Source organism: Caenorhabditis elegans, chromosome V (assembly GCF_000002985.6).
Source record: "Caenorhabditis elegans chromosome V".
Taxonomy (NCBI): domain Eukaryota; kingdom Metazoa; phylum Nematoda; class Chromadorea; order Rhabditida; family Rhabditidae; genus Caenorhabditis; species Caenorhabditis elegans.
In genome coordinates this window covers 10886295-10901337 of record NC_003283.11, presented here as the reverse complement: position 1 = coordinate 10901337, position 15043 = coordinate 10886295, and the positions used below count along the sequence as shown (strand labels likewise).

The 15043-nt window shown below is 36.0% G+C and overlaps 10 protein-coding genes across 16 annotated transcripts; 7 read left to right on the top strand and 3 right to left on the bottom strand.

Moving 5' to 3' along the window:
• The first annotated feature begins 34 nt into the window (after window positions 1-34).
• Window positions 35-807, top strand: spp-16 (Saposin B-type domain-containing protein). Its single transcript, NM_073379.8, has 3 exons — window positions 35-256; window positions 303-410; window positions 542-807. The coding sequence occupies exons 1-3, from the start codon at window positions 122-124 to the stop codon at window positions 602-604; spliced, it is 306 nt and encodes a 101-aa protein (NP_505780.1). The 5' UTR covers window positions 35-121; the 3' UTR covers window positions 605-807.
• Window positions 638-2903, bottom strand: F32D8.7 (BPTI/Kunitz inhibitor domain-containing protein). 2 transcript variants are annotated; one of them, NM_001129465.4, is made up of 6 exons: window positions 2380-2903; window positions 2081-2232; window positions 1906-2035; window positions 1607-1710; window positions 1381-1492; window positions 638-1269 (listed from the first exon to the last, which is right to left on the bottom strand). In NM_001129465.4, the coding sequence occupies exons 1-6, from the start codon at window positions 2546-2548 to the stop codon at window positions 794-796; spliced, it is 1143 nt and encodes a 380-aa protein (NP_001122937.1). In that variant the 5' UTR covers window positions 2549-2903; the 3' UTR covers window positions 638-793. The 2 variants fall into 2 exon arrangements, with proteins under 2 accessions (NP_001122937.1, NP_505779.1); NM_073378.8 differs by having other exon boundaries at window positions 641-1269; window positions 1607-1704; window positions 2380-2883.
• A 1291-nt stretch (window positions 2904-4194) lies between these two features.
• Window positions 4195-4680, top strand: sec-61.G (Protein transport protein Sec61 subunit gamma). The gene is made up of 2 exons (NM_001392601.1): window positions 4195-4296; window positions 4346-4680. The coding sequence occupies exons 1-2, from the start codon at window positions 4203-4205 to the stop codon at window positions 4456-4458; spliced, it is 207 nt and encodes a 68-aa protein (NP_001379136.1). The 5' UTR covers window positions 4195-4202; the 3' UTR covers window positions 4459-4680.
• Window positions 4681-4794: 114 nt separating this feature from the next.
• On the top strand, window positions 4795-5782 carry F32D8.13 (Phosphomevalonate kinase). Of its 2 annotated transcripts, NM_001269347.3 has the most exons (4): window positions 4795-4951; window positions 5002-5113; window positions 5160-5456; window positions 5509-5782. In NM_001269347.3, exons 1-4 carry the CDS (start codon window positions 4801-4803, stop codon window positions 5531-5533), a joined length of 585 nt encoding a protein of 194 aa, NP_001256276.1. In that variant the 5' UTR covers window positions 4795-4800; the 3' UTR covers window positions 5534-5782. The 2 variants fall into 2 exon arrangements, with proteins under 2 accessions (NP_001256276.1, NP_001379333.1); NM_001392600.1 differs by lacking the exon at window positions 5509-5782 and having other exon boundaries at window positions 4797-4951; window positions 5160-5468.
• Window positions 5385-6485, bottom strand: F32D8.5 (Transmembrane protein 70 homolog, mitochondrial). 2 transcript variants are annotated; one of them, NM_073375.6, is made up of 5 exons: window positions 6321-6485; window positions 6131-6276; window positions 5977-6085; window positions 5823-5923; window positions 5385-5776 (listed from the first exon to the last, which is right to left on the bottom strand). In NM_073375.6, exons 1-5 carry the CDS (start codon window positions 6409-6411, stop codon window positions 5540-5542), a joined length of 684 nt encoding a protein of 227 aa, NP_505776.1. In that variant the 5' UTR covers window positions 6412-6485; the 3' UTR covers window positions 5385-5539. The 2 variants fall into 2 exon arrangements, with proteins under 2 accessions (NP_505776.1, NP_505777.1); NM_073376.7 differs by having other exon boundaries at window positions 5386-5776; window positions 6131-6270; window positions 6321-6478.
• Window positions 6486-6549: 64 nt separating this feature from the next.
• On the top strand, window positions 6550-7688 carry F32D8.14 (Protein YIPF; the record flags this gene model as incomplete). 2 transcript variants are annotated; one of them, NM_001269345.3, is made up of 4 exons in its annotated part: window positions 6550-6680; window positions 6726-6806; window positions 6859-6957; window positions 7020-7688. In NM_001269345.3, 4 exons carry the CDS (start codon window positions 6638-6640, stop codon window positions 7580-7582), a joined length of 786 nt encoding a protein of 261 aa, NP_001256274.1. The 2 variants fall into 2 exon arrangements, with proteins under 2 accessions (NP_001256274.1, NP_001256275.1); NM_001269346.3 differs by lacking the exon at window positions 6550-6680 and having other exon boundaries at window positions 6758-6806; window positions 7020-7582.
• An 89-nt stretch (window positions 7689-7777) lies between these two features.
• F32D8.4 (PIH1 N-terminal domain-containing protein) lies at window positions 7778-9741 on the top strand (the record flags this gene model as incomplete). The annotated part of the gene is made up of 6 exons (NM_073374.8): window positions 7778-7960; window positions 8006-8113; window positions 8160-8270; window positions 8318-8515; window positions 8568-8680; window positions 9459-9741. 6 exons carry the CDS (start codon window positions 7778-7780, stop codon window positions 9619-9621), a joined length of 876 nt encoding a protein of 291 aa, NP_505775.3. The 3' UTR covers window positions 9622-9741.
• Window positions 9742-10341: 600 nt separating this feature from the next.
• On the top strand, window positions 10342-12621 carry F32D8.12 (D-lactate dehydrogenase (cytochrome); the record flags this gene model as incomplete). 3 transcript variants are annotated; one of them, NM_001028702.7, is made up of 6 exons in its annotated part: window positions 10342-10487; window positions 11148-11248; window positions 11291-11431; window positions 11479-11722; window positions 11774-12149; window positions 12198-12575. In NM_001028702.7, exons 1-6 carry the CDS (start codon window positions 10345-10347, stop codon window positions 12573-12575), a joined length of 1383 nt encoding a protein of 460 aa, NP_001023873.1. In that variant the 5' UTR covers window positions 10342-10344. The 3 variants fall into 3 exon arrangements, with proteins under 3 accessions (NP_001023873.1, NP_001379315.1, NP_001379416.1); NM_001392598.1 differs by having other exon boundaries at window positions 11148-11431; window positions 12198-12621; NM_001392599.1 differs by having other exon boundaries at window positions 10345-10484; window positions 11148-11431.
• On the top strand, window positions 12202-13491 carry F32D8.11 (uncharacterized protein). The gene is made up of 3 exons (NM_001269344.4): window positions 12202-12588; window positions 12928-13166; window positions 13218-13491. Exons 2-3 carry the CDS (start codon window positions 13094-13096, stop codon window positions 13346-13348), a joined length of 204 nt encoding a protein of 67 aa, NP_001256273.1. The 5' UTR covers window positions 12202-12588; window positions 12928-13093; the 3' UTR covers window positions 13349-13491.
• Window positions 13365-14501, bottom strand: F32D8.3 (TIL domain-containing protein). The gene is made up of 3 exons (NM_073371.3): window positions 14188-14501; window positions 14075-14142; window positions 13365-13987 (listed from the first exon to the last, which is right to left on the bottom strand). Exons 1-3 carry the CDS (start codon window positions 14366-14368, stop codon window positions 13499-13501), a joined length of 738 nt encoding a protein of 245 aa, NP_505772.1. The 5' UTR covers window positions 14369-14501; the 3' UTR covers window positions 13365-13498.
• Window positions 14502-15043: the final 542 nt, after the last annotated feature.

Sequence of the window (15043 nt, the reverse complement as noted above, 5' to 3'; positions counted from 1 at the left end):
TCGATCAAAAGTCGTTCTTATCAGTTGATCAGCCACAATCAGTTTACTTTGAGAGCACTGCTCTATAGTTTTTTTCAGTTTCAGTTCAAGCACTAGTTTGGTCTGAATATTGCAAATAACGATGAAGCTAATCTTTATTCTGAGTATTATTTTTCTATCTTCATTGTCTGTAGCTCAATCTCCAATCTCGTGTGCTTTCTGTATGGCAGGTCTCGCTCAGATCAATCAACAAGTTATCTCTTCCCCGGATATGGAGGTAAGATTTAACCACAAAACGAGGTCTTAATAAAGGAAATGTTCAGGCACAAATGGGAATTCAAGCTTCTCAAGGATGCGATCAGATTCCAGTGAAACAAACTCGCGAAACATGCCGCGGAAGTTTGAACACAAACTTTAACATTTTCTATTCGGTTGGTTTTTTGAACATAAAATCCAATAATTACTCATTTCGTGTTTTGATTCTAATAGAATCTTTCGGATTCTTTTTTTATATTGTGTAGAGCTTGAAAAAAACACGTAAACTTAAGCAGATAATTTCCAGAATTTCACTGGACAAGCCAACAATTCACCAACTCAAATGTGCATCAACATGGGAATGTGCTAAAGCTGGAGCTTTGTGTTTCTATTGAAAGAAAACAAAAAAAGGATTTTATTCCGAATATAAAATAATTACTTGGTTGAAAATTATTAGCAGTTAAAGAAATCAATGTCACACCAAGATACATTACAAATATTCACCCGTTATTATCTTCGATCAAGGTTTTGTCATCTTAGTTTTTCACTGAGTAATGAATTATCTTCCAAAAAGTCCTCCGAAATTATTTCCAATTCCTCCTAAATCAAATCCAGTGAATTGTTGGAGAATTTGTCCAGCTGCTTTTGATGCTGCTTCCTTTCCTCCTTTGCCTTGTCCGGCAGCTTGAGCACCCATTATTCCTTGTTGAATCAATCCAAATAGTCCAAGATCTTGACCGTCTGGACCTCCAGCCCCTGCAGCCGGGCCTGGATTAGGTGCAGCTCCAGCATTCGGATTCGGAGAGAAATTTCCAAGTGGTCCTTGACCAGTTGGGCCCAATCCACTTCCAGTAAACATTCCTAGTGCTCCAAGTGCACCTTGACCAGCTTGATTATTCCCACCAAATGACTTAAATGCATCTACGAATGGAGATGGAGCTGGAGGCGGAGGAGGTGGTGGTGGTGTTGTTGGTGGAGGTAACCGGCGAGTTGTTGGACGTGGTCGGAATGGAGCAAGAGTTGGTGCTGGAGTTGCTGAAGTTGTCAAAAATCATACACAAATCAGAATCAATTTAAAAAATGATGCATGGTCATATCGACAAGCGTGATGTTTGATTTCTTGCCCATATTCTCGGTGTAACTTACGTTTACACAAATCAGCAATTTTTTGACACTGCTGATAATCCTCAAAAAGATTCGCGTTTGTCTCAGCCGTTCTACACCCGGGGAACCAAAATTCGTCACATTGAAGGGTCTCCTGAACATGTTTCTCTTGTCCATAGTATCATTTTAGGAATAGTTTTCGCAAAAAAAACTTCTCTGCCAAAACCAGTCATAACTACTTTGAAAGTATGAATGAAAAACTACTTACCCTATTATATGTGAACATTGGCCGAAAACCGCAAAACCGTCCGTTTGGAACTCCCATTTTGCATATTGCCAAAGGATCAGTTGATGGTGATGGTGTAGCTGAAACTGAAAAGAATGAGTCATCATCATCATAAAAAAGAAGAAAAAGTGGCAGACAGTCTCTTTGCCGTCAGTTCTTTTGTTCTCGATTTCGCTAAATTTTCAGAGTAGTTTAATAGGTTTACACCGTTTACAAGTTGTTTGTAAACCTTCAAATGACTGATCAAGAAGACGTGAGAGAAACAAAAAGTAATTTCTTACCTCCGCCTGAAGGTGCAGGTAGCATTGAAGAAATAATATTTGGAAGAGAAGGTTGTGGAATAAATGGAGATGGAGCTGGAGGACGGATTGATGGTCCAGGAGCAACACCACCATTTGCAGCAGTTAGACACTAGAATTCAAGATTAAAATCTGTCAATAGGAAGCAATTTTAAACCTCTAATGGAATTGTTCTACATATATTTGCAGAGGAATCCTGAAACTTAGCAGCAGGTCTCGCACAGATTTGTCTTGGAAAATCACATGTATGTGGGTCACATTTCGAAGTTGCAATGTTGGTATAGTCGGACGAGGTGACAAAATCTTCGCCTGAAATATTTAAATTGCAGAAATTAAACGTGTATAAATGTTCTGACAACATGTTTTTTATTCTTGAAAACTTTAGAAAAGTAATATTGAAACGCTAGAACTAAACGAAATAATACCGTTTCCCTTTGTATTTTGTCAAAAACTTACACTCTGAAGTGTCGAAAAGTTTTTCAAGGAACGGATCAAGTTCATCGGGCAGCTGACTAGCGACAAGACCAATCAAGATTGAATTAACGGATAAGAGAAGGAGAAAAAGTTTTGCGCAACGTCCAGCCGATGATGATGGCATCAAGAAGCGGCAAAGACGCAACACCATTTATAAAACCGATGACGACGTTGAATGAATCAGAAACAAAATGTAAGAGAGGTGGAAGACGTAGTTGACGAGTAGAAGAATGAAGAAAATGACGAAGAAGAAGAAGAAGCTGTGAAAGGTGAAACCATGTGTAATGTTTCAGTGGTTGAAGACGGTGTAGTTGACAGAGGATTCTCGTCGCATTTATGTAAATTTGAAAGTTTAAATAGAAAGTATTCGGAATAAATGGCCAATTGAAATATTTAGGATATATATGGAGGAAACAAACGGACAGGAGGGAGATTTCTCTCACTTCAATCCGATCCGTGACGAATCGTTCAAACTGGGCAAGTTCTCGCGATCTCTAAATCTTTATGTATCCGCCGCTCAATTTCCCTTATGTCAGATGAGACACTTCACATCCCACAGTCCTGATGATCCGGTTTTGACGAAGAATTATGAGAGATTGAAGCACGCATTTGCTTTTCCTTTCCAAGTGTTATGATGATGTTGGCAGTAGGAGCGTGCCAAAACAGTTTTTAAAGTAGTGAAGTTGTACGGTCAAGAGAATCCATATTTGTTATGTGTATCGCCAATTTCTTTCAGTTTTAAACAATTTCGAGAAGATTTCACATTTCTGATCCAACCTCATTTATTTTCAAAGAACCATAAGATCTAGGGTAATTTCAATTTATCTGAAATTGAAGGAAATTATAGTTGAATGAAACCTAAGTAAGGACTGGTTAAACATTTATCATACCTATGTAGCAAAAAAAAGGTAAAGGTTAAATCCAGGTAAACGACTAGAAATGGGGTTTTTGGAGAGGGATCGTTTGATGGCATCCCACATATCCGTGCGTCCTATCTGAAAATATATACGTGTCAAATTGCGGAAGGCTACATCAAAATGTGTTCACTCAAGAGTTTCAGGTCGTGAAAGTTGTTTTATCGGATATATTATATCATAACTGAAAACCTCTTTTGACGTCGAAGTTTAAAAACCCATTATTTCAAAGGCCTCCAGAAGCCATACAATTAAGCTGTGGTACGGTACTACATGTACCGCTGTGAAAACAAAAATAACATATTACTGTGCTTTTTGATGCTGGTGGTAAACTTCCTAAACTATTATAGTAGCTATTTATGATTTTCATGAAAATGCATTTAAATTTAATGAAAATTGATGGATTTTCTTACAAGTTTCCATCTAGTTGGACGACCCGAGGTAGTTAAACTATTCTAAATGATTTTTGAAAAACCAGCATTTTTTGAAATAATTTCCCAGAACATTATTTTCCTAATTTTCGAAGTATTTTGCTGTCTATTGATACTATCCTGCACGGGATAATTGCAGTATTTGCGTGCAACCTTGCGCAGTTGACCTCCCTTTCTTATTTGAATTGCCGCCAATGGCAATGCCTGCACATCTATTGCAGTTCTCTTGGACGTCTGCGTCTCTCGTTTCCACTGCGACAATTTCTCGTCGACAGCCACCCGACATCTCTGTGCGTTTATATTCTCCTCGAACATCGTCATTCCTTTCAGTTTTCTGTCGTCTTTTCGGTTTTTTGTAATTTAAATTTTAATTATTATTTAATTTTATTGGCGATGCGTTTTTCTTTTGTTTTCAATTTCACCACCATCGGAACTCATTTATAAATTTTCAGTTACGACCATGGATCAATTCCAAGCTTTGATTGAGCCAGCTCGCCAGTTCTCCAAAGACTCGTACCGTCTAGTCAAGAGATGTACTAAGCCAGACAGAAAAGGTAATTTATTTTTTGTTCATGGAACGTGAAATTACCCTCTTTTTTTCAGAATACCAGAAGATCGCTATGGCCACAGCAATCGGATTTGCTATCATGGGATTCATCGGATTCTTCGTCAAACTCATCCACATCCCAATCAATAACATCATCGTCGGAGCTTAATTGGTGTCCTCCTCGTGAACTAAGCAATATCGGGTTGTTCTTTTCTATGTTTCCGCCGTCTCTCCCCGCCGACGAGGAGCACGGAACGTACTTCTCATTCTTCTCCACTTTTTCATGTAGAGTTTCACCTTTTTTGTCCATTCGTTTTAAACTCAAAAATCTATTGTGATTAATTTATTCGGCTTCCTTGTTATTAAAATATAAATAAATTAAGTCAATATGAATTGTTTCTATCTTCAGTTATGAATTACAGACAGGATTCTCCACTATTTGTTCTTTCTTGATTTTAGTGTTTAAAATAAGCAAACGATTTCGTTATAGAAAAACTTGTGTTGCAGACAAATGCCAATCGTGATAGCCATATCCGGTAAACGAAAATCTGGAAAAGATTACTGTACAAACTTGATCAGAGAAGTATTGGTGCAAAAGCGATTTGATGTTTCAGTTGCGGGTATTTCACATAGCCTGAAAATGGAATTTGCTAAGAAACATGGTGCTTTGTTTGAAAGTAGAGTTTGATCATTCGAAAATAGGATTTTTCAGGTTTAAAGTATGAAGAACTTCTAACTGACGGGCCATACAAAGAGCTGTATAGAAAAGATATGATCCAGTGGGGAGAAGAAGCGAGATGTAAAGATTCCGGATTGTTTTGCAGGTTGTTGGAAACTTGAAATTGTATTTGACAAATTATAGTATTTAAGAGCGGCGATCAGTTCAACAATGGACAGCGACATAGTTATTATATCCGACTGCCGACGAAGGACAGACTATGAATATTTCAGTGCCAACTACAGAACTGTAACGATTCGAATCGAGACAAGTGAAGAGGATAGAAAACAACGAGGCTACCAATTTGTCGAAGGTGTCGATGATGCCGAATCTGAATGTGGACTTGACGACTACAAATTCAACTTAGTTATCAAAAATCAAAGCGGAACAGATTTATCTCAACAACTAAATATGGTTACTGAAAAGATTTCCCGAATCATTGATAAATTGTAAGAAAATCTTTCAATTATTGAACAATAACGATAAAAAACAACTGAATAGAAAGCTACCTATCAACAAGGAATAAAAATTCTCAATCGTGATTTGGTGGAATGTGAACATTTTTTGTGAGGTCATCAAATGCCAATTTGTCAAGATATGCATTTCGATCAAGGGAAATGAGAAGCGGCCGCTTGCCCACAAAAGCTGTTGCCAGAGGGATCCATACTTTCTTCATTTCGGGAGCTACGGCTGCATCGACAACTTCAGAAGCTGAGAATCTCAATGCTTGTTTTTGCATTAAGAAATTGTAATGAACAGTTGTGAACACCTGTTAAAATGTTTTTGAAATGGATTAGAAAATGGTCATGCACTACCTTTTTGTCATTATTGTAAAATATGTCGATGGGAAATCGTTTTGCAAGAAAATGAAGTAGTAGCGGAGTGAAAGATAGCAGGACGAGGAAGGTGTTGGCCACTGAAAATAATGAAATTTGAAATAATCCGTTCTTCAATAGAGATAATTCTTACCAATTGCAAACATCATCATCGAAGGTCTTTCAGCAGCTGCTTCCCACAAATAGGAGGATAGCACGGGAACCATGACTACTCCGGCAAGAGATGAAGACAGTGACAGAATCTGAATTTTTGATTAAGACAAAAGAACATGCTCCGTTGAACGAACTTTAGCTCCTTTCACACCCATCGCGACTACATCATGAGGAGTTTTTTGTGATCCGGGAGGTAATGTTCCCTTGTGGATTAGAATGGAGTGTCCCAAGTCATCTTTATCAATCTTTGACAATGGTAGAACTTCGACGTTGCCTGAAACTCAGATGGAAACAATAATTTGAAATTTGAAATAAATCGCTTACACTTTGACGTTGTTCCAAGACTTCTTACACATTTTTGAAAGTTCGATGAGCTGATTCTAATCGGGCGGAGCAATGCATATAATGAAGACATAATTTATTGATACTACCAAGAAGCTAAGTGTTGAAATTTATTAAAAGCAGGTTCAGCGCAGGAAGATTTCACTCAAGATTAAGTTGTCCAAGAGGAGTACACGGACCAGAGTTCGTTCAAACATTTCTAGGCCGCGACACAAGTGCGCTCTACTGCTTCACTGTTACAACGAAAAATCTCTTCATTTGCCACATCATTTCAATAAATTTTTGATTATACTCTCAATATGTCGAATGGATTTTGGATGGATGATGGACAACAACAACAGGGTATTTTTATTTAAAGTATAATGTTTATAGTTTTATAATTTTCAGGAGGATGGAACACTCAAACAAATCAACAAGACATGGGTTGGGGTCAATTTGATTACTCGCAGCCACAACAGCCACCGCAGCGTGAGATTTATTTGTAATTAAACAAATTTCTTGAATATCATTTCACCTTCAGAAGCTGGAAACGACTACTATCAACAAAATCAACAATATCAACAACCACAAACCAATTATTATGGAGGACAAATGTTCATGCCAAACAACGGGACGGGAGGTACATATATATTTATATCAATTCTTCATTCTGAAATGCATTTTTAATTCTACAATTTTCAGCAATTCCAAACGCCGGTGTTGCTGCTGATGGCGAAGACTATGAAAATGAGCCACCACTCTTGGAAGAACTCGGAATTAACTTCTCACATATCAAGGAGAAAACTATTGCTGTTTTAAATCCAACTGGATCTGCAACTGTCGAAGTTATTGCTGATCAAGATCTTGCTGGACCTCTCGTCTTCTGTCTTCTTTTTGGAGCCGCTCTTCTTCTTCACGGCAAACTCTCGTTTGGATTTATCTATGGAGTTGGCGGACTTGGATGCGTTGGAATTTATGCCCTCATGAATCTCATGGCAACGGACGAGAAAAATATTTCCTTCACCTGCACCGCATCAGTTCTTGGATATTGTCTACTTCCAATGGCTCTTCTGAGCATTGTTACAGCTGTATTATCATTCAAGGGCATTATCGGGTATATTATATCGTCGCTTGCTGTCCTTTGGTGTTCTTCTGCTTCATCAAAATTGTTTGTAATCGCTTTGTCAATGGATCACCAACGTCTTCTCGTTGCATATCCGTGTGTTCTTCTCTACTCTGTTTTCGCCCTTCTTGCCATTTTCTAACGTCGTGTCTTCTTGTGAATAGTTTAAATACTTGAGTAATTTATTATCATTATTTATGAGTATAGTGCCTCAATTAATTCATTATCATAAACTATTTTTTGTCATTGATCCTGATCTTGATTTACAAACTTAATGTTAAAACTCGTTTGCATACTTTTTGGTTTCGTATATCTGGAAATACTGAAATTGTTTCAGATGGATCTTAAAATTGAAAAAAAGGAGGAAGCGGAAACGTGGCTCATCAAACCACTTCCAGGTTATGTGTGTAAATGGAAGGATGTAAAAATCAATGGAATTGTAAACGATGAATACCGAAAGTGTTTTGTAAATGTATGCCATTGCGAGCAATTACCGCCACCAATCGACGATTTTGATCAAGTAGGTATTTTGAAATTATTTCCGTAATATCAACTATTTTTAAAGGATGAAATTGCTGCTCAATTAGATGCTGGAAATCCGTCATTTCGAATTCCGATGAGTGTTGGCGAAATTGACTGCGTGAAAGATCATAGTGATGAAAATTCGATCAAGGTAGTTTAATTATAAATGTTTGATTGTTAGTATGAAATGTTTTTAGATTGATGTTTTGGTAAACAGCACATTCTATAAAAAACGACTAGCGTCTCCAAATGACGCATTCTTCCGTCATCTCCTTTGTCTAATTTTCTGCGATCTTGTGAAGGATAGAGTCAGTTGAAATTTTATCAATTGAAATAACATAATTCTTAAATTCAGCACTCCATTGACTTAGACCCATTGAAACCAATCGTTCTTCGCAATCGTGTTTCAGTTGGAGAACTTGAAGTACAAAAAATTCACAAAAAACCAGAAAAACAGATTGTCGAAGAAATGTATCAGGAAGATAAAGTTAGAATGGAGAAAGAAGAAAAAAAGCAAGTTGGAAATGATGATGTTGCTGAAATGAAAAATGAGGTTAGTTATTTTTGTTGCAACAATAATTTTAACTTTAAAATGTCTCCTTTAGATGTTTGGCCTGAAACACATTGATGGAACAAGAATACGACTTTTTGATGGTGACAGACTCGAAATCAGTATGCGATGTGAACTTAATGGCGAACCAATCAAAGATCCTAGAAGGTGGGTACATTATTTTAAATTCAGTTGAAATATAAACAATCAAAATGCGAGTTGAGTTTTCAAAAAGTGTGAACACATAATTAAAATCATCGATTTTTCTTTCAATTTCAAATGTTGACTATGGCCAGTGGGGAAATGATTGAAATCCATCCCTATTATGCTAAAATGTCGAAATTTCATAATAAATTAAAAAAAAACATTTTGACAAATTTTTATTTTTTTATTTTATTTTAAAAAAAAATCTAAATTACTGTCGGATGTTTGAACCCTATAATGTAATAATATGAATATTTTGAACATAATTAAAACATAAAATTGGAAGACAAATTGTTTAATCGACTTTCAGAAAATTCGTGAAAATTGAGTTTTTGACTCGAAATAAACATATTTCCAAAATTTTTCCAACAGTTATATTTATTTCGCAGTTTTAGCACCGCAGGAATGGTGTTTAATCATTTCCCCACAGGCCGTAACATTAAAAAAAATGTATCGTAATTTAATTTCTACCCGATGATAAATAATTTTCCAAAATCGTCTAGAATTTCTCAAGATTCTCAAAAACACAGACTTCATTATTATCTATATTAGTTTTACGTGCAAGACTTATTATTGATAAGTTTGTAGGTGTGAAAAACTGTATAAAAGTTTTTAATCCATAAGAGGCTACAAAGCTAATTTCCAATTTGTACGTAAAGAAGCAGAAGCAAAAAATACCTGATTTTGAAAAACCTAAAATTGATAACTTGAAAGCTTTTTTTAAAAGCTTAATATTTTTCAGACTAGAACTCCAACTCAACCCCACTCGATGCTTGGTAACGTTGGATAAAAGTCGCAGCCTTTATGATTTCGGACTCCCATTTCACATCAATCCGTCCACAGCCAAATCCAAATTCAACCACGAAAAATTCACACTAGTGGTTTCAGCAAACATTCTGTTGTGATACTGTAATCTCGCGTTTCTTCTAGATCTCTATTGTTGAATGCCGTTGTTTTTCTACTTGTTGATTTTGTTCCCAGTTTTGGAATTTTTCAGATTTGTTTTACTGATTAAAATTTAAAAAAAAATCTATATTATTGCTTTTGAAAATCGCCGAATAGATATAATCAACTAAAATAAGATCCAGAGCGTTTCGATCCTAAAAAACATCACATGCATATTGCGACTTTTTGAAGTTCAAACAACGAAACAGTCAATAAAATATCCTATGAAAACAAAAATTAACCATTTTTGATGTTTTTTGCCCGTGCAGAATCCTATTTCGAAGTAAATTATTTTCAAAGTAAGAAAGCGGACTAATTCACAACTCAATAAATGCAAAGTTATTTCTATTTTTCTGAAGGTTTCTAAACAAGAAAAAGCTTATTTTAACGTATTTCTTCTCTAATTCTCCATTTTCGTCTTCATCACGTAGAAACCAACACTATTTTCAATGTTTCTCATCCTGCGTCTTCCATCTCGATGTTTCATGTCAATGTTTCATTGAACTTATTGGTTTGCCCGTTTTCTGTGTTACATCAGAGTCCAGTTCTTCAACTACGATCAACCCATCACGTATGACATAGAGGAAGATAAGATGGTTTTTAGCCGAATTCTATCACTTTTAACCTCTTGTTCATTTGTATTTTCTTTCATTTCTTTCATTTTCATTCACATTATTTAGAAAATGCGGCGAGTCTTCAGTTCTCAAGCAATTCAAACGGCAATTGAGAAATCTTTGCCAGATCTTCAAAAAATTGTTGGAAACTCTTCTGTTCGGACACAAGAATCTGTAAGAAGGCAATTTGCACGAGATGAAAGTCATTTTATGTGAGTTTTGAACGGAACAATTAGATTATTGGCCAACTCCTTACAACTTCAACAATTGACTACTTTCAAAAGTTTAAAGGTGTCGCAATTTAACATTTTTCTGAAACGCCTACTGTAAAATTTCTATTCTGAACAATTTTTCTTTATATTTTTAGTTGGCATTTTTTTTAAATAAAGGAATGAGCGATTCCCGAAATTTTTTAATGCAGTGAGACCCATCTTAAAAAATCGGTGCCTTAGTACGCGCAACAAAAATTTTGTGATTAAAAAAAAACTTTAAAAATTAGATAACAACAGTTGTTTACATTACTTTTGGAAGGATTCTCATTATTTTCCACCAAAAACATGATACCTCTTACTAGCACGAATATCCTATCTCAACTTGCAAAGACTATAAATCATTTCGGAAATTTTTTTTATTTATTTAGTTACTACTTATTGAGCTTATCCAGATAATCTTGGTCTATATTTTTATCACCAAAAATCACATATTGAAGATCAACATTTTTTTCCAAATTGAATATTGAACTACAAAAATAGCTACAGAACACTTTTGAATAGTGCCCGGCATTATAATATTTTAAAAATAGACTGTGCAACTGATTGTCCAATAATATACTCTAGGAAATAACACTTCATTTCGATGATACAAAATTTCAGTGCACCACCACCAGCAGTTGTCCTGGAGCCTACAAATGTTGAACAAGTCTCCGAAATTCTAAAACTATGCAATGACAGAGCAATTCCAGTGGTTCCATTTGGTACTGGAACTGGACTTGAGGGTGGATCTATGTCAACTTTAGGTGGAATTTGCATAAGTACTCAACAGATAATTGGTGATCCAGTGCTCCGTGAGCAAGATTTTGTATGTTCTGTTAAACCATCAACTACAAGAATTGCTCTTAATGATGCAATTAAAAATTCTGGATTATTCTTCCCAGTTGGTTAGTTCACTGATTTTTGATTTCCAACCATTTTCTCCTAACTTCAGATCCTGGAGCAGATGCTTCTGTTTGTGGAATGGTAGCAACTAGTGCAAGTGGAACCAATGCAATTCGATATGGGACAATGAAAGAAAATGTGGTGAATTTGGAAGTGGTACTGGCAGATGGTACAATCATAGATACAAAAGGAAAAGGAAGATGTCCAAGAAAGTCATCTGCTGGTTTCAATTTTACTGAACTTTTTGTTGGATCTGAAGGAACTTTAGGGATAATTACTGAAGCAACAGTAAAGTAAGAATTTTGAAATGATATTCCCTGAGCCTTCTCAGAACATATTTTTAGAGTTCATCCTCGTCCACAATTCTTATCTGCAGCTGTTTGTTCATTCCCAACAGTACATGAAGCTGCCTCTACCGTAGTTGAAGTTCTTCAATGGAATATTCCAGTGGCACGAATTGAGCTTCTTGATACAGTTCAGATTCAAGCTTGCAACTCTTACAGTAGCCTGAACCTTCGAGAATCACCAACTCTTTTCATTGAATTTCATGGTAGCAATGAAAAAGAAGTAGCTGATCAAACATCTGCTGTTGAGGATATCTGTAAAAGTCACGAAGCTCTAGATTTTGATTCTGGAGCCTCACCTGATAAGAGGGCAACTTTATGGAAAGCTCGACACAATGCATACTACGCTGCTCTTGCAATGAGAACAGGAGCAAGAGTGAGTCTTGGTATTTTGAAATTGAAAAGTGTGAAATTTTTATTTCAGGGATTCACGACAGACGTATGTGTACCAATATCAAAACTAGCAGATGTGATATCAGAAACAAGATCTGATCTAGATGAACATGAAATTCTTGGAACTGTTGTTGGTCATGTTGGTGATGGAAATTTCCATGTTATCCTCCCAACAATTGAAGAAGATAAAACTGAGCATAGAAAGATCCAATCGTTTTCTGATCGTCTTGTAAGACGTGCTCTGGCTGCAGATGGAACATGCACTGGAGAACATGGAATTGGACTTGGAAAAAGAAAATACTTGAGAGAAGAATTAGGAGAGAATACTGTACGGTTGATGCACACGATCAAACACGCGTTGGATCCTAATAATATTATGAATCCAGGAAAAGTCCTTCCAGAATTGTAAATGCGTATTTTCTGTAAGTAGAATGAAGTGAAGAATGAAAAATTACCCAACTATTTTGAATTGAATTATTTAATTAAATACTGGGCACTACAAATTTATCACTATTTTATATCAATTCCTCTTTTAACTATAAGATATGAGAAGTCGATGTCGAACTATTTTTTGCGGAATAAGAACGACGGATAGGATTTTGTATACTTGCCTTTATAAAAATGTTTCTTCAAAAATAAAATAAAAAGTCGAGCACCTAACAAATTGGAATCCGACATGATTCAAACACCAGGAATATTCACAACGGAAGCCAATTTCTTATAAGCTTATACCAAAAAAGACAGAAATTTCACTTATTCAGGACGTAGTTGATAAAGCGGATTTGCGTTTATGATACCCACCGGCACGGGAGAAAAGAACAAGGATTAGAATCTGGAAGACTGGATTGTATTTAAGGAAAAGATTTTGCTTTTTTAGTGGATAATTCCTTGCAGAAAACTACACTTTGATTCAAATTATCTCGAAAAATGAAATTCTTATTGTTTTTGTATTTCACTGTGCTTGCATTTTGTGAAATTCAATGTGTGCCATTATTCAAAGGTAACATTTTTTTGATTACTTTCATACTTTTAAAGCAAATAATTATTTCAGATATTGACTATAAGCTCTATGAATATGACACTGGAGTTGCGGTGGATTCTGTTTTTGAAATAGTTCCAGATACGTCAAAAAAAGTGGCTTCCATCGGAAAAAGACATCGGAAGCATCATGAAAAATTGTAGATAAATTGAGATTTTAATTGTTCATATTTAAATTGTTTTATTGTATTTAACATGTTTCCGCACATCGTTTTTCATAAAAATTGTTATAGTTGAATGAATCTATGAGATCTTGTTGTATGAAATAAAATGTTAATCAAATAAAACCAAGATTTACAACATTCTCTTTGCAAACCGGTTTCTGCGATGACGGAGAGCTCTCATAATTCGTTTTTGTTTGAGAAAATTCTCATACAATGCAACTTTTGCTGCATTCATTCCTGGTGGCCCATAGGAAAAGTCTGGAGGAGGAGTTGCTGATGGAGCTCCGATCATGTCAGACGAGAGTTCTTGTAGCATTGGAGGAGCCGATGGAGGTGTTGGTCCATTACGAAGAACTATCAGTGGTACTGTTACGAGTTCATCAGCAATTTCAGTAGCTGTTATAAGTTCAGTTGTCGGCTCTTCAGTTGTTGCTCTAGTAGGTTCTTCTGTGGTAGTTGTGATAACAACTGGAACGGCTTCATAGAGTCGTCTAGGTGGTTGTAGTTCAAAACGTCGAAGTTTGGTCCGTGGGCATTCTTCCGGTAGAACACACAATTTGAGAGAATTCCGAACAAATCCATTTCGACAAGTGCATCCAGGCTCACATTTAGAGCAATACTGGAATTTTTTGAATTATACCGATAATAGTACTATTGGAAACTTTGCCTGTTATTTACGATTGGATTTGAGAAAAAAGGTTCTTACCGGGTCTGGATTGTTGCAGGTTGATTCACAGGCACAATGAGAAAATGATTGGAACATAGGGCAGTTTTCTGAAACCTTTCAATTGTATTTAAATTCCCATTCAAATTACATACCTTCTCCATTTATTCTAGTGGTATCATTCATACGTAGTCTTTGAATAATCAAAGATAACCTTTGTTTATTGACTTTTGGAGTTTTCAATGTTCGAAAAGCTTTATGCCGGAACTCATGAGATACTTGAGAAAATGTGGATAACACAAGTAGAAAAGGTAATAAAATGGAGAGAGTATGCATCTGCAAATGAGAATGTAGGTGAATGTAATGAATGAGAGATGGAAATGGAACAGTTCAGACAAATGGAATGGCAAGGTGCGAATATGAATCGGAAAGGAATACGATATTATTAATTTGATGATGATGGGCAATTCCGATAAAAGCTATAAAAATCTAGAGGAACGGCCTTCAAACATTCAAACATGGCTTCACTCTACAGAAGTAGCCACTGTTTCAGTCCGTCTTTAATAGTCTCGAGGAAATTCAGATCTCGAAAAATAGTACAGTAAGGTGAGACCTGCATCTAGATATTATTACAAGGTTTTGTATGTCTCAGTAGACAAAAAAAAGAGAGAAGAAACAGTGAAACAATGTTCAGAGACGCAGACGGAAGCCGTTTGTGGAACCGAACTGAAGAAGAAAGTGAGTGAAAAACGTGACGAACGAGACGGGCTGGGGATTCGGACAAAAGGTGGTCATCTGTACAGAACTAATTGATATGGAAACAATCACAGAACACAGAGGAACATGGTGATGTAATGGAATTTGATAAGGATTGAGGGGAAAAGCTGATGAAAAGGGCGTAAAATCGAATAAAAAGGAGAATGGAAAGCGAGGGAAAAACTAGGAAGGACGAAAGAAATGAGGTGAAACGGGGGATGAAAATTCGTTGTTTATGTGGGTCAGTTTTGGAAA